The following is a 22,328-nucleotide window of genomic DNA, read 5'->3' as shown; positions in this document are numbered from 1 at the left end:
ATTAAATCATTTCTGTCCCTGCCTGCCCTCCATATGAGCTGGCTCTGACAGCACAACGTGTTTGTAGAGGTGGAGAAAGTGAATAGATGTTTGTGACTAATTATATCACAATAAGAAAAGAACAGTAATTTAAGTCATATTCTTTTTATGACACTTTTCAAACACGTCTCTTTTTTTTTGCTGTTGGTCCTTGAAAGAATTCTGTGAAATAGGTGTAGAACGTGTTTTAACTTATAAATCTAAAGCTAGGTTGGTTAATGATCCTTCAGTGTCACACCATGAGTTAATGGTCAAGCTTGAATTTGACCTATTCTCCTGATTCCTGCTTTAATGCTATTTTTTGATAAACTGCATTGCTTAACGTGTTTCACTGTAGAAATCCATTTTAAATGAATCGTCTTGTAATATTCAGCTTAGAAGTTAATATATTTTGAAACCTGAGTGTAGACATGTTTCTTCACTGAGCAACCATGCATTGCCTTTTGTTAAAACGAAAAGCTAAAATATAAACATGCTCTGTTTTATTTAGTTTTAGAGAGTAATTATTTAGAAAATTCCCCTCTATTATCAAGGTTTTATGGTTTGAAAAGAACCCCAAATATAAAAATGCATTTTATTTTATACCCATAATGTGAATTTTTTCAGTAAAGCAAAAAAATTAGAGCCTCTAGCTAAAAGTAAAGGTAAGAAGTAATATTAAAAATCATTCAATTAATCCAAAAAAAAGAAAGGAAAAGAGGAGAAAAGGAATGAATAACACAGGGGAATCCAAAAAACTGAAAAAGAGAGAACACTCTAATTCATTGTATGAGGCCATTATTACCACCATACTGAAGCCAGATAAAGATACCACAAGAAGGAAAACTACAGACCAATATCTCTTATGATGTGAAGCAAAAATCTTCAACAAAATGCTAGCAAACAGAATCCTACAGTCTATTAGAAGAGTTATATACCATGCTTAAGTGGGATTTATCCCTGCTATGCAAGGTTGGTTCAACATAAGAAAAATAATTAATGTAATATACCACATTAACAGAATGAAGGAAAAAAAAACACACGCACAATCATCTCAACTGTCACAGAAGAGGCATTTGACAAAATACAACATCCTTCTTGATACACACACTTAGAACACTAGAAGTAGGAGGTAACTTCTTCAACATGATAAAGGGAATATATGAAAAGCCCACAGCAAACATCTTATTTAATGGCGAAAGACTGAGAGTTTCTCTCCAAGATCAGAAACAAAATAAAGATGCCCACTGTCACCACTGTTTTTCAGCATTGGCCTGGAAGTTCTTGCTAGAGCAGTTAAACAAGAGAAAAAAAAATAGACATCCAAATCAGAAAGGAAGAAACAAAACTTCTCCTAATTTTAAATGATGTGATTCTATATACAGAAAATCCTGAAAATTCTCTGACAAAGCTCCTAGAGGTAATAAATGAATTTAGCAAGGTGGCAGTGTATAAGAGCAACACCCAAAAATGGGTAATGTTTCTATACACAAGCAATGAACAATTGGAAAAAGAAGAAATTCTACTCACAATAGCAACTAAAAGAATCAAATGTCTAAGAATAAATCTAACTAAGGATGTTAAAGGATTTTAGCTACAAAAATAGTTAGCTACAAAACATTGCTAAAAGAAATTAAAGATCTAAATAAATGGAAGGATGTTTAGTGTGCATGTGTTGGAAGACAATAGTTAAGATCTCAGTAGTATCCAAAGCAATGAATATATTTAATGCAATCCCAATCAAAATTCCAACAACCTTCTTTGCAGAAATTGAAAAGCCAATCATCAAATTTATATGAAAGGGAAAGGAGCCCCCAAATAGCTAAAGACATCTTGAAAAATAAAAAAGAATGAAGTTGGAGGGCTCACACTTCCTGATCCTAAAACTACAAAGCCACAGTAATCAAAATCACATGGTACTGGTGCAAGGACAGACATATAGAATAGAGTTGAGGGTTCCGAAATCAAGCCTCATATTTATGATCTCATATTTATGGCAAAGACTACTTAATTTTTTAAGTTGTCTCTTCAACAAATGGTGCTGAGAAAACTGGATCTCTACTTGAAAAGAAATAAGGAAAACCCCTTGTGCTGGTTTGAGAAGATTTAGGTACCTTAGAAAAGCCATACCTAATCCTAATCCAATCTTGTGGAGGTAGCCATTTCTCTTAAACAGTATTCAGCACTGTATATTGGGAACTTGATTAGATTATCTCCATGGAGATGTGACTCACTCAATTGTGGGTATTAAGTTTTGAATGGAGGGAGATGTGACTCCATCCATTCCAGGTGGGTCTTGATTAGTTTGCTGGAATCCTTTAAAAGAGAAAACGTTTTCGAGAAAGCTTGAGAACGACGAGAGAATCAGAGTCCACCAGCCAGCTACCTTTAAAGATGAAGAAAGAGAAAGCTCACGGGGAGCCTCATAAAGCAGTAAGCTTGGAGAGGAAGCTAGTAAATGTTGTCATCTTCCCCCATGTGCCTTTCCAGTTGAGAGAGAAACCCTGAACTTCATCAGCCTTTCTTGAGTGAAAATAACCTCTTGTTGGTGCCTTAATTTTTATAGCCTTGCTTTAATTGGGACATTTTCTCAACCTTAAAATGTAAACTAAAAACTTATTGAATTCCCCTTTTTAAAAAAGCAACTCTGCTTCTGGTGTATTGCATTCTGGCAGCTAGCAGCTAGAACACCCCTAATTTGCACCATATACAAAAATCAACTCAAAATGAATGAAAGACTTGGATATAAGAGCTAAATAACTATCAAACTCCTAGAATCAAATGTTAGGAGGCAGCTTCAGGACATTCTGTTAGGCAGTGGGTTCTTAAGACTTTACACCCAAAGCACAAGCAGCAAAAGAAAAAAAAATAGACAAATAGGACCACAGCAAAATAAAAGTCTTTTGTTTCTCAAAGGACTTTGACATGAAAGTAAAACGGCAACCTACACAATGGACGAAAATATTTAGAAATCACATATCTGATATGGGATTGATATCCAGTTTATAAAAAGAAATCCTTTGACTTAGTAATAAAAAGACAAACAACTCAATTAAAAATGGGCAAAAGAAATAAAATCAAAAAACAAAACAAAAAAATCGGCAAAAGATTTGAACAGACATATCTCCAAAGAAGATATATAAAAAGCCAGAAAATACATGAAAAGATGCACCATGTCATTAGTCATCAGGGAAATGCAAATCAAAACTACAAAAGGCACCAAATCATACCCACTGGAATGGTTGCTATTTAAAAGGAAAATAACAAGTGTTTGAGAGGATGCAGAGAAATAAGAACACTCATTCATTGCTGGCAGGAATGTAAAATGGTGCAGTCTCTGTGGAAGATAGTTTGGCAGTTCAAAGCTAAGTATAAAACTACTATATGACCTCGCAATCCCACTAGTAGGCATATACCAAAAGAATTGAGCAGGGACTTGAACAGATATTTGCACACCAGTTCATAACAGCCTTATTCACAATTGCCAAAAGATGGAAGCAACCCAAGTGTCTAACAACTGATGAATAAATATATACAATGTGTTATATACATACAATAGAATATTAATCAGCTGTAAAAAGGTATGATGCCCTGATACATGAGGCATCATGGATGAATCTTGAAGACATCATGTTGAGTGAAATAAGACAGGCACAAAAGGAGAGTGTATGATCTCACTGATTTGAAACAATGGAAATAAGCATGCTCATAAAGCTATAATCTAGAATATTGGCAACCAGGCAATAGAATAAGGAGAGGGAACGGAAAGTTAAACTTTAAATGCACAGGGTTCCTATTTGGAATGATGGAAAAGTTTTGGTAATGGATGATGGTGATGGTCGCACAGCACTGAATGCAATTAACAGCTCTGAAATATATATTTGAGTGTGATTAAGAGAGAAATAGTGTTAGTGTGACAATGGCTAAGTGGCAGGATTCTCACCTGCCATGCCAGAGACCCGGGTTCAATTCCCAGTGCCTGCCCATGCAAAAAAAAAAAAAAAAAGGGAAATACCAGATTGTATATATGGTAATAAAACAAAATTTTTTTAAAGTTCCGTGGAACTGCACTACACAGACAATGAAACCTAAGTTAAATCATTAACTTTAATTAATAATACAATTATAAAAATGTGTGATCATCAATTTTAACAAATATTCCATACCACTGTAAAGTGTTGGTGGTGAGGTGGTTATGAGTAGCATGTATTTTATGCATGATTGTTCTGTTAACCTACAACTTCTCTAATCAAGGAAAAAAAGATACAGATGGACAAATAATAAAATAAAAATAACAAAATTGTGAATTTATCCAGCTATATCAGTAATTACTTAAATACTAATGGCCCAGATGAACCAATTCAAAGGCAAAGATTGTCAGATTTATGATAAAAATTCAAGTCCCAGTGATTTGCTGAATATAAGAAACCCACTTTACATGTAAAGATGCAAACAGCTTAAAAATAAAATGATAAAAATGATACACCATATTCCTATGAGTTGAAGTACTCTTTAGAACAAAGAATATTACCAAGTATAGAGGGATGTTTCATAATTAAAGAGATGAATACATCAAAAAGACGAAACAATTACAAATGTCTGTCTATGTACATAAAACAGAGCTTCAAAATGCAGAAGCAAAATCTGGTGGAACTGAAAGGTAAACGAATAAATCTGCAATCATAATTGAAGATTTTAAAACTCCTTTCTTGGTAGAAAGAAAATTAATAGGAACATGGAAGACTTGAACAGCATTATCAACTACGTGGACGTAATTAATATTTAGAGAACGCGCCATCCAATAGCAGTAGAATAAAAATTATTTTTGGGTAAGCATAGAACATTCACATATAAGAAAATGCCTCAATAAATTTAAAAGATTAAAATCGTATTTCTGGGAAGCCTACAAATAATTGGAAAATAAACAACCTATATGTACATGATGTAAGGGTCAAAGAGTAAATCACAAGGCCAATTAAAAAGCAGTATTTTAATTTAAATGAAAATACAGTATATCGGGATTTCTGGGATATAGCTAAAGCAGTACTCAGAGAAAAAAGGCATAACTTTAAATGCTTTTATTATAAAAGAATAAAGGCTTAAAAATAAATCTGTGATCTAAATTTCAACCATAATAATCAAGAAAGAGAAGAGTGAATTAAACCAAAGTAATTCAAAATAAAAATATAATTCATAAAAAAGCAGATGTCAGTAAAACAAAAGAAACAGAATAAAACAATGAAACCAAAAATTGGTACATAGAAAAGGTCACCAAAATTCATAAACCTATGTTAGGATGACCAAGAAAGAAAGGGAAAAGAAAGTATTTACCAGCATTGGGACCGAAGAAAGGCAGCAGAACAGCTTCTACAGACATTGAAAGAGTAGTTAGAGAATATTATGAACATTATACCAATAAATTCTACAACTCAAAAAAAGGGCAGATTTTTTAAAAGGCAATTACTATTGCAAGTGAATAAAAATGAATAGTTCTGTTTCATTATAGAGATTGAATTCATGATTGTAAACCTTCTCACAATAAAACTGCAAGCATAGATGTCTTCAGTAGTTTATTTGATGAAACATTTAAGGGAGAATTAATCGTTGTCTTGCATAAACTCAAAAGATAGAAGAGGAGTGAATATTTTTCCAACTCATTTTACGAGGCTGATATTGTATGTATATCACAACCAGACAAAAAACAGAAAAACACAGGCTATTATCCTTTATGAATATACATATACAAAACCATTGGCAAAATATTAAAAGACCAAACCGCACAATATATGAAAAAAATAACACATCATGAAAAACACCAAGATATATCCCAGGAACACAAGGTTAGTTTTAACATCCAAAAATCAATCAATGTTTTTGTACCATACGACGAGAATAAAGGGGAAGTTATATGATCATTTCAGTAGATGCAGACAAAGTCTTGGAAAAATTCAACATCCATTCATAATAAAAAGCTCTCAGCAAATGAGGAATAGGAAGAAAATTTCTTAACTTAATAAATGGCATTTACAAAAAGCCACAAATCATTCCTAGTTAATAGAGCATGACCTATTCTTAAGATTTTCTCTTAAGATTAGGAACAAGGCAAGAATGTCCAATGTTATACTTTCTTTCTTTTCAGTATTTTACCAGTGGTAGTAGCCAGTTAAAATAAGGAGAAAGAGAAATAAAAGATTTCAGATTAGAAAGAAAACAGTAAAACTGTCTTTATTTTTGCAGTTAACATGATCATATATATATGTATACATATATAATCCTAATGAATCTACAAAATAGCTACCAGAACAAATAAATGTGTCTAGCCATTTTGTAGGGCATAAGGCCAATAAATAAAAATCAGTTTGCTTCTACATAATAACAATGAACTACTGCACATAAGTGAAACTAATTCATTTACAGGAACATCTAGAAACAGAGAATATTTCACAATAAATTTATTAAAAAATGTGTAAGACCAATACCCAAAAACTAGAAATCATTACTGAGAAGTATCAATGAAGACCTAAATAAATTGAGATATATGCATTATGTATATGCATCAAGAAACTCAGTATTATTAAGAAGTCAATTATTCCCAGGTTAATATATAGATTTAATATATTCCCAATTAAAATAACAGAAGGATTCTTTGTAAATATTGACAAGCTGATTATAAAACATCTAGATACTTAGATTCAAAGGATCTGGAGTAGCTAAAATAAAAGAAAGGATTAACATGGCAGAATTCATACTGCCCCATTTCAAGACTTATTTTGAAAGTACAGGAATTGTATTAGTTGTCTTTTGCTGTGTAACACATTACCTGAAAATGTTGCAGCTTACAACAACAAACATTTATTATCTCAGAGATTTTGTGGATTAGGAATCTGGGTGCATCTTACTTGGTTGCTTCTGACTCAGTCTGTCAGGAAGTTGCATTTAAGCTGTCCAGGGCTCTAGTCATCTGGAGGCTTGACTGCAGCTGGAGAATATGCTTCCAAACTCATTTATGGGGCTGTTGGCAGGCCCAGAAGGTCTGTTTCCAAGCTCATTCCCATGGTTACTGGTGGGCCTTGGTCCCTTTCTGCATATGTCTCTCCATAGGCTTCCTGAGCATCCTTACAGCAGGTAGCTGGTGGAGAAAGAGAGACAGAGAGAGACAGAGACTAAGATAGAAGCCATAGTCCTTTTGTAACCCAATCCCTAATCTCAAGTGACATGACATTCCATCACTTTTGCCATAATCTATTTATTATAAGTGAATCATAAGTTCTAGCTCATACTCAGAGGGAAAGGATTGCAGCAGGACCCAAAAACCAGAAGGTAGGAAGGGATCCCTGGGGATCATTTAAGAGACTTGTCTTTCATAAAATAGAAATTAAGACAGTGTAGTGTTGACATATGGGGAGATCTGGATATTTATTCGATTTCCCAGCAATAGACCCATACACATATGGTTAATTGATTGCAAAGATGCCAAAGTAATTATATGGGGGGAAAGAACTGTCTTTTCAAAAAATGGTATTTGAGTAAACTTTGACTCTTTGAGTTGTACAAAAATTAACTCAAAGTGGATGTAGACTCAGACTTAAAACTAAAGCTATAAAACTTCTTTTCCTAAAAGAACAGAAAAAATAAAATCTTAGCAACTTTGGGATAGGCAATGTTTCTAAGGATGCAAAAAGCACAACCCCCAAAAGAAAATAGTAGTTGATTAGATTTCATCAAAATTAAAAATTTCTACTCTTTAGAAGATACCTTTAAAAATGGAAGGCAAGTCATAGAATAGAAGAAGCAACATACATTTTTCTAGAAGAGTTCTTAGAACTTAGTAATTAGAAGACAAACAACCAAATTTAAAAATGGGCAAAGGATTTGAACAAAAACTCCAAAAGAAGAGATAATAAAATATCAAAGTATCAAATCAAGTATCAAATAAGCACATAAATACAGATCAGAGATTTAGAAACTAAAGCCATAATGAGATACACTCACTTAAAAGACTAAAATAAAAAATCTGACATTGCCAAATGTTGGTAGATTGTGGAGCAACTAGAGCTCTCATAAATTGTTAGAGAAAATGTAAAATGAGAAAATCTCTTTAAGAAATTTGGCAGTTTCTTAAAATACATAAAATACGCTTACTTTTGGATATTGAACCACAAGCGATATACTCAAGTACTAACCCCTGGTCCTGTGGGTGTGAACCCAGTTGTAAATTGGACCTTTGAAGATGTTATCATTAGTTAAGGTGCGGCCAAACTGAAGGAGAAAAGACCTCAATCTAACATGGCTGACGTCCTTACAAGCCAAGGAAATTGGACATGGAAGTAGAAGTCAGAAGAAGCCAGAGAATGAGGCAGATTACCATGAGACAGAGGCAAAGATGAAAAGCTAGAAACCTAAGGATTGTGACAAGCCAGTACCAGAACAGAATTGATGCTGCATAGATTTCGGTTACAGGAATGAAATAGTGCTAGCTTGTATAAGGACTTATCTTTTTATGTCTATGCTCAGCCTCCTCATTAAACTATGAGCCTCTTGAAGGCAAGAACGATCTCTATTTGGTTTTTTGTTTGTTTGTTTGTTTGTTTTTGTGTGTGTATCTCTAACTATTCAGCAGTGAGAAAATTAAGGCAGAATCAACCAGATGTAGAGGTTCTGTTTATGTGGCTCCTAAGAAAGCTATATTAACATTTAACATATATACTGACACTGTCACCTTTTAAGTTAGCCAGAAACCAGACTCATGCAAAGTATCTTAAGAAAACAGTGGGATTCCATCAAACTGAGCACTACACTCACTGCTTTGTCCTTTAACTCAGAAAAACACAAAACTACTTTTGCATTTAGTCTAGTTATTTTTTAATCATTTGCATATTCCCATTGATAATTAATTATAAGATATTTTCTCCTCTCCACTCCATGTTACCTAATTCTACCTAAAATAGGGTCACCAAACTGTGCAGTACCTCTTTATATGTGTCATGCATTAATTATAAATTTGTGGGGGTAGGTACTTTCTTCTTGTGTTTAAACTGGTAGATATTTAATAAGTGAATGAATGAATGAAAAAAAAATTTCTTTCCATATGATGACTGCTTTACTTGAAGCAGATACTTTTTTGTTAAAAAGAATTAGTAGTAGATATGATCTACACAGAGAAGCTAACACTGTCAATTCTTTTGTTGAAAAAGTTAGCTTGTTGTCCAACAGACTAGATTCAAGCAGTATCTTCATAAGCAAAATAAATTAGTAAAATGATTCAGGTGTTGAATGCTTTTAGTAGGAATGACGTTAACTCAAATCAGTATATCATGTTGCACATATAGTCTCAAATGCAGCTAATACTTGCATATGTAATCTTAACTGTAGTGTAACGTATGGCTCGACATATGTAGTTCTTAAATAATGCTTAATAAATTAATAAGCGTAGTTAACCAAATGTTTTAGTTTTATATCGTTCCATAAATCATTGCCACATATGTAATGACTTAAAACAATACTAATTTATTATATCATAGTTCTTGGCATTGGAAGTCTAAGCAAGAGTTCTATGTGTCCTCTGCTCCAGGCTGCAATCAAAGTGTCAATCGGGTCTTGCTCATTGCTGGCAAGATTCATATCTCAGGGGGCCCAGCCATATGTCCCTCTCCACAGCATGGCAGTCTACTTCTTGTTATAAAATATTGCCGTGCATTTTTAAGTTCAAACAAATAAAAAACAATGGTTTAGTGAAAATGTTGAAATAGAGGGAGAGGGTGTATTATTCCAAATGAAATCAAAAGTAATAAAAAATATTTCTTTCTTGGCCAACATTCAATTATGTATTTTTCCCCAGACGCATGGATGGTGCCATGTATCATGATTATTGAATTCTCCTCTACAAATAATATTTACAGTATGCAGCACCCACCAGTGTCGTTTTGCAACACATGCTGTGCACCAACCTCAGAGCCATCTAGCTTTGAAAGAATATTGGTGGAAGCACCATTAGTGTCCTTTTTTAACTACCTAGTATTTTTCATTTTATTTTTAACTACCTTGCTTCGATCTTAACTTTCCTCGAAGGTCAACAAATAATTTAATCTAGTATCTATAATGTCCTTTCACAGGATTTCCAAGATGGAAGAATGTCTTTTTCCTTTTTGTCTTTATTTTATCTGCCATATAGCCACATGATAGAAAGGAAAACCTGAAACCATTCTGAAAAAAAAAATTATTCATTCGTAGAAAAAAATTTTATTTAATTCTTCTTCTTCTTGTTTCATACTATGCCTTCTACTAGATTACAGAAATAATCAATTGCTTTTATCCGCCTTCATTCGCATGCCTAGATACTAATGTTTTAACTCCTTTTTTGAGGGTGTTTTCTGTTTATTTGAATCCTAAGTATCATTTAAGTTATAATTCTTAAACTTATCTCTTTATTCCTTACTTTAAACACACCTTTCTGTCTATATTAAGCACTGTGTCACAGTTTGCTTAGCTTCTTAATTATATGGGCAGCTGATTATAAAGCAAGTGATAAATCAATGCACAGAAATTCAAGTCTCTTTTCAAATTTGTCAGTGCCATTATCTAAACTGCCAGCTTTGCTCATTCACACAGTGCTGACATTTTCTTCTTCTACCATTGACTAAAGATAAATAGATCAGACAGTTCCAGATTAAATTAAACATGGCATTTCAGTATTTGGGGGCTACCTTTCATTGTTTGGAAAAAATCTACTACTTCTGAGAGATCTCAGTTGTAAATCTTAAAGTTTCCGATTTGTAGGGCATCAAAATATTCTCCAAAATATTTTTTTCATGAACCCACACTTGTGATTACTTTGGGCTGTTACAAGCAGACATAGATATATGGATAAAAGCATACACATAAATGTAAATATTCATAGACCTAGCTTTGGAATATATACAGATGTAAACATTTCATCACTGAAACAATTGCCTCAAATAACTTATCAGAGCTCAAATAGCCAATCAGAGCTCTGAGGTGTTGGTTAGAGGTATGCATGTGTTTGTGTTAATGTACTGCATGTGGTTTTAGATGGGGGTAGTGAAAGAACTAGTAAAAGGGATGCTTCAAGAGACATAAATCGGGAAGAGAGTGATGATACTAGGACATGGGTATGAACAAGGCAAGGGAGTATGGACACACACCTTACCTCACCACATTTTCTTATCTTGCTAATGCGTTGTCTTTGTAGTTATTGACAGCTGAAGATTTAAAATATCAGCACTTCTGAAGTACACTTGTCCTTTGTAAAATGTGAAGTGTGCAAGATCCATTAACTTAATTTTAGCTACTCAGCATGGCATTCCAAAGAATTAAAGGAAGCTTTAAAATAAACTTGAAATATTTTTTCTTTATTAAGACCAGTTATTTTTTAAATGGCACCCTGCACTTTTATATCATGCAAGCGTTCATTGCTACATTTCTGGGGTTTTGATATCTGTAGTTGCCAAAAACAAATAAGTAAATGGTCCTTGTTACTCCTAGGAAGAAGTTTTTCTAAATTTGGAGGCCAACTTCAAAGAAAGTTTTCCCCACTGAAAGGAAATATCTGCGAAGAAAAACACCTAGTTCTTAATTGTTAAGTGCTGTCAGTTGTGTTCACTTGCAAAAAAAAATTCATTGCTGTTTGATATCTAAAAACTACTTGATCTCATCTAAGTTCGGGGTTGCCCAAACAGAAGGTTAAGAACAAGGTCAAATTTGCAGCAGTATACTCTCTTCTTGCCTTCTTTCTCCCTTCCTCCATCCCTTTGACCTCTTTGTGCTTTATAAAGTATACGTGACAATTCATACACTGACTGTCTGATGATCAAAAGAACTTCTTTATTCATTGAGACAAGTCTTCTAGGCTTAAAATCAACTGGAAATGAAAGGAAAGGGCACGATTGAAAACAATGTATTTGACAACTGGCGAGACTGGATAAATCCCACTTTGTGAATGGTTACCTTTACTGCTTACATGGAAAGCCAATCCTGTGATTGCATTAAATTGTGGTTCTCAAAAGTACAAGATGATAGTTGGAATTTTAAAATATTGATCAAAAATGATTTTTCTAAGCACTGTATAATCATATTTGATATATTGAGTGTGCTCTGTGTCCGATACTAGATAACAAAGAGGGCTCTCCTATGACCTGGGATTAGTTACGTAAATATTTAGTATTTCTTTTGGACATCACAATAGGGAAAGGAGAAATTGGAAGGACAAAGAAAGACTCTGTCTTTAAGGGATGATTATAACATATTATGCCTTGTTATTCTTCTAGGATCCCATGATTCCTTCAGCTTCTACATTGATGAAGCCTCTCCAGTGGGGCCTGAACAGCCAGAAACAGTCCAGAATTTTGTCTCTGTGTTTGGAACTGTGGCCAAAAAACTGATGCGGAAATGGTTAGCTACTCAAACAATGAACTTTTCTGGTCAGCTAGGAGCTGGAATCCGTTATTTTGATCTTCGAATTTCCACCAAGCCCAGAGACCCCGACAACGAACTCTACTTTGCGCATGGTTTGTTCAGTGCCAAAGTCAATGAAGGCCTTGAGGAGATCAATGCATTCCTCACAGACCATCATAAGGAAGCAGTCTTCTTGGACTTCAACCACTTTTATGGGATGCAGAAATATCACCATGAAAAACTGGTCCAAATGCTGAAAGACATCTATGGAAATAAAATGTGCCCAGCAATTTTTGCCCAGGAAGTTAGTCTCAAGTATCTTTGGGAGAAGGACTATCAAGTGCTGGTCTTCTACCATAGTCCAGTGGCACTAGAGGTGCCCTTTCTCTGGCCTGGGCAGATGATGCCAGCACCCTGGGCCAACACCACAGACCCTGAAAAACTGATCCAGTTTCTTCAGGCCTCCATCACTGAGAGAAGAAAGAAGGGCTCGTTTTTTATATCTCAGGTGGTATTGACACCCAAAGCTAGCACTGTGGTCAAAGGGGTGGCCAGTGGCCTCAGAGAAACCATCACAGAAAGGTAGGTGCTCTTCAGGTATTAGGGAAAATGTTCAAGTAACTTAAACCCAAATGCATAAAGCTAGGAAGTAGTGGCGATAGAAATGCATACCCACATATATTAGTCAGGGCTCTGTGTGTGTGTGTGTGTGTGTGTGTGTGTGTGTGTGTTAAACATTAAAAGACTTACCATAAGAATGACTCATGTGAAGTTTTGATGAATTCTCCAGGAGAAATTGACCAGCTGAGTTAGAGATGGAAATTCCTCCTTCTTACTGCTAAAATCATCAGCTCTCCATTTAAGGCCTTCAACTTATTGGATAGGACTTCCTTAGTTTTAGATGTAATCATCCATAAATGCAATCCAATGACATGATTTAAATCCATAAAATATACATGACAGTAACAGTCAGAACAGTGTTTGTTTGGCCAAACAATTGGACACCCCATAACACAGCCAAACTGACATATGAATAGACCGTGCATTTTGAGTTCATGCCCAGGTTTGTTTTCATAACACCCCTTTTGACATTTGTTTAGTGTTTATATATTACAGAACCCTTTCTTTACAGATTGCAGAATCATTTACATGCCTAATTCTATTTGATCTGCATACAACACTGGAATGTACATATTGTCTTATAAATTAAAAAAATGAGGTTCAGGGAACTTAAATAATTTGCCTAAGGCCACTTTGTTAATGCATGATGAAACACAGACTCCAACCCCATTTTTCTCAAGCCATATCCTATGCTCTTTACATCATGCTACTTCATAGATAAGGAACACCCTCTACAGAGTGGACATTTCTTTGGTCAAGCCCAGTTCATACATGTAAAGTTGCAGTTAACCACAAGATATAATTTGATGGATCACCAAAGATCTCCATAGCTTTTTCCTATGAGTGTAACACAGATGTAGAACTGTACACAATTTTATTCTTTTGAGTGAAGACATTAAACAATCAAATGTTATCTGAAAAAAGAACACAAACCCTTATAGACCTTTTAGTTTTATCTTTAATTAATTTTTTGGACTGAGGTAAGGAAGCAGAGGTTGAGTGTTTTGTCCTTCAGAAAAGGACAAGAAGATGCACAAAGATTGGAGGTGAAAACAGGATGGGTGAATTTACCTCACAGGGTGTGGGGAGAGGAATGACAGAAGATGAAACATGTAGTGGGGACAGGAACACACTGGCATGAAAGGTTTTAGCTACGGCACAGGGAACTTCATCCTGGAGCAATGGAAGGACTAGAAAATGATGTGTACTGATGGAATGGCATGACCAAATCTGCATTTCATATAGGTAATTGGGACAACATGGAGGATAAAATGGATTGGAGAGAGATAGAGCAGTTAAAAAGTCTTAAGAACTGTTGTAGGAAGATAATGCAAACTGAATCTAGGAAGTGAGAAAACACAGAAGATGATGATATGACTTAGGGGCAGCCTAAACATGCAATAGAAGAGGAGATAAATCAAGGATAACTCCACAATTTCTGCTTAGAAGTAGGATGAGTGTTGGAGGCATTCACAGATGCAGAAAGCAAATACAGGAGAAATACAGGAACCTGGGGAGGACATGGTGAAGATGCAGTGAAAACCATGCTAAATTTAAAGTGCCAGTAAGGCAATCAAATAAATATAGTTAATTGTTCATTAAGAATATAGGCTGATTCATTTGGGGATTATTGGTGTTTTGGGTAATGAAAACCACCGACCTTTGGAGTGAAAGTGTTCCTCGATATAGAACCATAACTTCCTTCTGTAATTCAAATGTTAGCTGGGGTCTCCTTACTCCTTAAGATGTAAGTAAAATGGCCACCCATTCATTGCATACTTTATGCAAATCAAAACCATCCCTAAACTTTCTGAAAATATTTAGATTTCCTGTATTTGTATGGTCTGAGGACATGCTGCTGCTGAATTATATCATTTTATGAATCAATCTTTGTAGACCAAAACATGGAATTTGTTCCTTGCTCAATTTCCATAATGGGAAGGGGTCTTAGTTGAGCTGAGTCCAATTCTCCCCATTCACTCCACCACTTCAATGAAAGAATATTCTTTTCTGACTTTTATATAATGGGCATGATAGGAGTTTCCCCATGGCTCCTTCCAGCCAAACCATGCTTTTATGTAGTACTTACTGTACTTGGGAAAAACCATGTTGATATTACATGGCTTCTTTGCATTTGGCTAATAATCATATCCTGAGTTTACCAGTGAAAAAGACAAGGCTTTGTGAAGCCAACGAGAAAAATAGATTCAAGGAATAAATGACTTTGATTTTTCTCTCATATATCATTTGAAACTTTTCAGGACTTTGCAAGTTAGAAGTTGAACTGCTGTTTTGGTTACTCATACCTTAGTAAAGTATTATTAAAGTAAGATTTATGGCAAAGAAGATAGTGCTAAACACTCATTCAAAAGATTCATAATGTGTGTTAGTGTATAAAAAATACTAACAACATTTTAGTGAAGAATCCTGTTTAAACTAAATCAGTACAGTGTTTTCTAAGCACTTAATTTTTTTTTTTTTTTACCCAAATAGCACCTATTAACAACCCATGAAAATCTGTCCTCAGTCACCTGCTGAAAGAGTAGTGGGGGTAAAAAAATTTACTAAGTAGAAATGAAGACCAAATAAGTAGAATCAACTTTTTAACTCCTTAGAATTATGAAAATCACATACAAACAATTTGCACATATATTTAAACCTTGCCTTAATACTTGTGCCATAAGCATTCTGTAGTGTAGTTTAGTTTCAGAAGTACTAGATACACATCCTTCTAAACAAAATTGCAAAGCCTGTATTTGGAGTCTGGTATTAAGGTGAAGCTCTGAGTGTTTCTTTTTGTTTGTTTTGTTTTTGACATATGTCAGCCTTCTGGATGAGGTCTTCAAGTAAAGGTCATTGTCAGCCTTTGGATAGTGCCTCGAAGATGTAATTCATTTATATCTGAAAAAGGCAGTGAAGGAGCACTTGGCTCACTAGGAATGCATTACCTCTTTTATCTCATCCAGTGGTGAAGTCCATAAAGACTGATCTGCCAATATCTTCTTGGCTTTTATACTAAAACCACTCATTCAGAAAGTCCTATGTTCACACTAACATAAGGTGTAAATATTAGGGTGGTATATTGGAATGCTGCAGTTTGTGTGTGATCTGTAAACTTACAACTTCTCAAAGAAAAAAAAAAAGCCCTATATTAGCACCAAAAAATATAATGAGATTCTTCTCTGCTACCAAAGAAGAGGTCACCAGGCAATTTTAAGACCTATCTAAGATTTAGTCTTTCCATCTAAGAAATTCAGCGCTTGTACGAGATTATCTGTCTCCAAGATCTCTTCTAGTTCTAAGGTCCTATAATTCTAACATCCTGAAATTGGCTATTCCCCATAATTTATCACATCTAATATTTGGGTTAACAAAACTCTGAAAACATGTATTTAGAGAAAATGTTTGGAGGCGTGGGTGTCTTTCAGGGAAACTAATTCCAGCCTGGAGTCAGGTACCATAGCTTTCAATCTGGAAACGGATTCCAAACGCTGTAGATGTGTTTTTCTACATTTTAGCAATGCCAAAAGATGCAGACTTTTACTTCTTAAAGAACTATTTTTAATTTATTTTTCAAACACAAGCTTTTGCACCTCACCCCCACAGAATTCACACATTCTTATAAAGAAGGTGTGCAACTTGAGTCAAGTCCTTCCCTAATTTGTAGAAGTTTATTAAATTATAGATTCTTGTAGTAAAAAACAAAGTCATCAGTCACACTGCAGTCAAGATGGTGGTGTGAGAAGTTTCATCTTTGAACAACCAGAACTGGCAGAAATATTTTTCTCAAAATTCTGGAGTGAGAGCTGAATCATGATAAAGCCCACATACAAGTGATAGGCTCTTTTAGCCTCTCCTCAACCCCTGCACTGGCTCAGCACGGAGCTGGCCACACTTCTAAGTGCAGATCCCAGGTCCTACTTCCACAGGGAGCATAGTAGCTTTCATGCACATTTTGGGAACATGGATGCAGGCCCAATCTGCCTGGTAAGAGCATGAAGGGCTCACTGAACCAGACTTGCCCTGCACATAGAAGGCAGCTCACTGAGCCCTCCTAGGATTGCTATGGGAGAACAGTCAAGTAGCTGCTGCCTGAGACAAGGAATTGCTATCTGTAGGACATAGAGAGCAGTGTCCAGGACTATGAAGAAACTGTCTCCTTGGGAATAGATGTCACTTGTATTCATCTTGATGGGAGATTTTATATGGCAAAACGTGCATACCCAAGATAAGACGTATGAACAGAAAGGATGAGGGACTCTCCTACAATTTGGTCTGCAACTACTCTCAAAACTCATTGAAGTAGAACACTGGCACAGGTCAATCTGCAAAGTCAAGGAAAGGTGTTTCTTTTCTTTTTCTTCTCTTCTTTTCTTTTTTTTCCCTTCCTTCCTCCCTCCATTCCTTCCCTCCTTTCTTTCTTTTTTGTTAACTCCTGGCATTCAAGGAAAGTGCTGTCATAACTCTTGCTGGATATAAGCTAAAGGAAGAGATGTCTCAGTCTAAGTTCTGGTGAAAACACATTAAATAAAAAATGTTCAGGTTTCAACAAAAGATTACAAAACATCGAAGAAACAGGAAATGATGTCCCAGGCAAGAGAGAAGATTAAAGCATTAAAAATCATCAATGAAGAGGATCTGACACATTCCAGACAAAGACTTTTAAAAATGTCCTAAATGTACTCAATAGCTAAAAGAAAACATGAACAGATAACTAAGAGAAATCAGGGAAGTGATGAATGGAATCAGAGACTAGAGAGATGGAAATTATGAAAAGGAACCAAACAGATCTGAAGATGACATTGTTGTATATATGCTTCCATTATTTAGGGAAAAACAAAGAGTAGCAGAAATTGAAAATTCCTTAGAGGGGTTCAGTAGCAGATTAGAGCTGGAAGAAGAAAGAATCAATGAACTTGAAGATAAGACATTTGAAATCATCCAGTATGAGAAGCCAAAGGAAGAAAGAATGAAAAAAGTTAGCAGAGCCCCAGGAACCTATGAGACACCAGCAAGCATACCAATATATGCATCGTAGTTATCCCATAAAGGAGGAAGAAAGAATATTCAAAGACAGGATAGCTGAAAACTTCCCAAATTTAGTGAAGGACATGAATAGATATATCTAAAATGCTCAACAAACTCCAAACAGGACAAACCCAAATAGAGTCACATTGTACTATGTTATAATCAAACTGTCAAATGCCAAAGATAGAGAATTCTGAGAGGAGCAAGAGAAAAGCAATATATCATGTACAAGAGAACCTCAATAAGATTAAGTTCTGATTTCTCTTCAGAAACCATACTGACAGGAAGGCAGTGGAAAGACATCTTTAAAGTGCTGGTGGCATAAAACAGCCAACCAAGATTCTCATATCCAGTAAGCCCTCTTTCAAAAATGAGGGAGGGATTAAGACATTTCCAGATAAACAGAAACTGAGGGATTTCATCACTACTAAACCGGCCTGAAGAAATGCTAAAGGGAGTTCTCCAGTTGAAAAAAAAAAAAAAAGACACCAGGAAATTGACTGAAGTTACATTAAGAAACAAAGATCTTCAGTGAAGATAATGGCATGGGTAAATATAAATACCAGTACTATACTATTGTATTTTTGGTTTGTGACTCCAAATTATATTTCCCATAGAATCTAAAAAAAAAAAAGACAATTGCATACAATGTAGTGATAAGTCAATGGTTTTGAATGCATAATGTATAAATATGCAATTTGTGACAAGAACTTCTTAAAAATAGAGGGATAAGAGTGTAGAATACAGTTTATGTATGCTATTGAAATTAAATTGGTATCAAAACAAATGAGATTGTTAAGGATTTAGGATGTTACATTTAAGCTCCATGTAACCACAAAGAAAATATTAGAGAATGTGAAAACTAATAGAGACTAAAAGTACAGTTTACCAGAATTGGGGAGAAGGAGAAATGGTGAGAGTTAACGCAAGATGCAGGGCTTCTGTTTGGGGCAAAGGGTTTCTCTCTAGAGTAGATGCTTTCAGAAAGTGGATTCAATTCTATAATTGATCATCTCAGTGAATCTTATCTATAAGGCTAGAGTGAGGACAAAGCTTTCATTGGTAATGTAATGTCATTTGCTATAGTCAAGAGAGGCGGATGTGTAGTTATTTGTGGGTGGTACGGTAATCATATTGTCTGTGCATAAAAAAAATGATATGACCTGTTTGTCTAAACTTATCAGATCTCAGAGCACTCTGGTTTAAATCTTTACCCCCAGAAAAGCCTATGTTCTTTTAATCTATACCTGTTGTGGGTAGAACTTTTTGCTTAGGTTGTTTCCATGGAAATGTGACCCAGCCCATTCAAGGTTTGTCTTAATCTCCTTGCTTGCTCTTACGAGAAGTTAAAAGAGGGAGACATTACGGAGAGAGTTCAGAGAAGCCAAGAAAGAAAAAAATGCCCATAAAGGCTTAGAGATATTTTGGAGAGAAGGATCAGCAGCTGTCGCCATGTGCCTTCCCATTTGAAAGAGAAACCCTGATGCCAGCAGCTTTTCCTCAAAGAAGGTATATCCCTCTTGATGCCTTAATTCAGACATTTTCATAGCCTTAGAACTGTAAAGTTGTAACTTAATAAATCACTTTTGAAAAGCCAACCCATTTCTGGTATATTGCATCCCAGCAGCTTTAGCAAATCAGAACATAGAATGACTTTTTTTTTTATTGTTAATGTCCAGTGGGAGACAAAGGTAGCAAAACTGTGAGGAAAGGCCAGCTTTCAGATGTCAGAGGATGCTTTGACACCCCCTCTTTACCGAGGGCACTGTGAAGAAAGAAACATCACTTGTTTCTCTTTGGTCTAAAAGTCTCTGGTATGAATTAGGCTTTCTATATACTGTTTCTTTGTGGTTCTTTTTCTCATTGAAATAATCAAGGCTGTTTCTATAAAGGAGCCCAGAGCATTTTGATAATGAAGCAAATCAAAGAGTTGATAATACCCCAGCTCAAGGGATGTCTACTAAAAATGCAAGCTCTTCAAATTGACCCACATTAACAATCAATTTGATTTTCTTTTTCAGTAGTCATAAGCCCCCTCTTCTTCCTCATTGGGTAATGGTTAACACTGATTGACAAGTATGGGGAAATCCTAAAATGATAGGGATTAGAAGGGCTGGGGTTGGAAAGAAATATGAGAACACAGTTCTTTGTGAAGGGAATTGCTGATTCTTAAATATTTTGAACATTCTACTTCCTTCCTAAACTTTCAAAACTCATTCAGTACAAAAGAACTAAAAGGTGGGATGGCAGACTGCCGTGTAGCCAGCGAATTGTTTCCTGCCGATTATTCTTGGGAGGGGGGATGTTTTATTGGGCTTGTTTGAGTGGGTGCCCTTGAAGGTTTGTGATCCATATTTTTTGGGGTGTACCCAGGAGACACAGCTTTAGGGTGTGTGATTTACTGATTATCAAAGCTGACTCCAACAAATATGAGTACTTTTTTTTTTATTAAAGTGAGATTATGTAAGCCAAGTCCCCTCTGTCAAAGAATAGAAAGGTGAGTAGTTGCTTTAAGTGAGTCCCACCTAACCAAATTGTTACATCAATCTCAAATAACTTACTAACATCACTCCAGGCAATGGCAGTTCAGTTTTTAGCTACCACACTCATTCAATAAAATGTTTCCTTCTATAACACTTTCAACATAGCAACAGCAATAAAAAGGTGCAGATGTGAACTTTTCTCAGAAGATCCGACCTTGGAGGATTTTAGAAGAAAATACCACACACATAGAAGGCAGACACTAACATATAACTTAGTTATGCAGAGGGCAGAGCTTCTGGTTCTTGTCTCTATATTTCTGGAATTGTAGCCTATTGTTAATTAACTTATTTCAAATGACTAAAAGTAATTAGACAAGAATAGCTAGAGATTTGCTTGTCATAATTGATTTTATTTTTTTTGCAGAAATCACAAATATACCTTGACTTCTTGCTTTAAAATATTCCTTCCTCCTACCCCCTTCATCAGTTAATTCCCTGTAGCCCCAGGTGTTAAAAGAAAAAACCTTATAAGCTGTTTCTGGGACTGTGACATCTCTCTTGAAGGAGCAGGATGTAGCAGTGAGACTAATGTGTTATTTCATTAGTGAATTCTAAAAGCACAAGCTGCCCTTTGGAAATATATGTGAGATTTGGTCAATATATAACCCAGTGAATTCATTGAATAGCTGCTACCTATCTGAATACTAAACAGAAAAATTGTTGCCAATATGATTTCACTCAGGTTCAAAAAATGAACTAGTCAAGAAAATAAACAACACAATAATGCTATAAAAAGTTATTTGTGAATATACGTATTTCAGGTTTCGTGATTCATTTATTAGGAGTTTAGTTCAAATTGCCTGTTTCTCCAAATAAATGACTCGTAATAAATAGCTTGTAAGCAAACTCTGTTCCCCCTGGCTGGGTGCTTAGTTCAATCTAAGTTCAATATGTAAACAGAGAACATATGTGGATTCAGAGGAAACATGATGGATCTATTGCTAAAAGGAAAGCCTGGAAACTTATTTTTAATTCTGTTTCAGCTTTATATTTACTGGTTAGTGGCTAGCGGGTTATTTAATGAACTTGGCTTTTATTGCCATGCTCAAGTAAAGCAGGCTTCCATAGAAATTTCTATTTGGTCTTATATGGCAGAATGAGAATATCACCCCATTGCATGCACACACACTCACTCCACAAATGATTGCTGATATACTTATCCTTCACCAACGTGTGTGCAGGGCAGCCCCCAGACAGGATGTTTTGGCTGAGGATTCTTGTATTGAATAAATATTGAGAGGCTCCTTAATGTCGTGAACCATGAGCAATGGCATCTCAATGTCTCCATGGTATGGGCTGTGCACATAAAAGCCGTTGCAAAGGTCCACCATTTTCTGTTCCAGCCAGCACTAGGTAGCAAGCTCTGCTTGCTTGAAAATGTGTGTGTGTGTGAGTATGTATATGTGCACATGTGTGCTTGAACATGTGTGCACATATGCGTTGAAAGGGGTGAAAGAGAAGTAAAAAAATAAATAAGTAGAAATGTGTCTCCTCTCCATCCTTATGAGAGAATTGGTTTCCTCATGCTCATAAAGGAGAGAGGAATTTTACATGAATTGTGTCCTTGTCTCCCAAATGAAGACACAGATGTTGGTTTCCCAGAAGTGCTTAGGTACCTAGCGTGGTAGTTTCTCACCCAGATTCCTGATTGTCTTGGAAAATGCTTTTACAATCTTCTAGCTTGTTGTGCATCTCATATATTCTTTG

At 35.4% G+C, this 22,328-nt stretch overlaps 1 protein-coding gene across 2 annotated transcripts in view; it reads left to right on the top strand.

Moving 5' to 3' along the window:
* PLCXD3 (phosphatidylinositol specific phospholipase C X domain containing 3) overlaps positions 1–22,328 on the top strand; it is a 152,895-nt gene that overhangs the window by 84,554 nt on the left and 46,013 nt on the right. For both annotated transcript variants that reach the window (XM_077117069.1, XM_077117070.1), the window contains exon 2: positions 12,303–13,011. In XM_077117069.1, the coding sequence (XP_076973184.1) occupies positions 12,303–13,011 (709 nt within the window). The remainder of the gene's footprint in view (positions 1–12,302; positions 13,012–22,328) is intronic.

The sequence above is a fragment of the Tamandua tetradactyla genome, chromosome 9 (genome assembly GCF_023851605.1).
Source record: "Tamandua tetradactyla isolate mTamTet1 chromosome 9, mTamTet1.pri, whole genome shotgun sequence".
In the NCBI taxonomy this organism is placed as follows: domain Eukaryota; kingdom Metazoa; phylum Chordata; class Mammalia; order Pilosa; family Myrmecophagidae; genus Tamandua; species Tamandua tetradactyla.
Note: the sequence above shows the minus strand (reverse complement) of the source record. Positions and strands in the feature narration are given on the sequence as shown.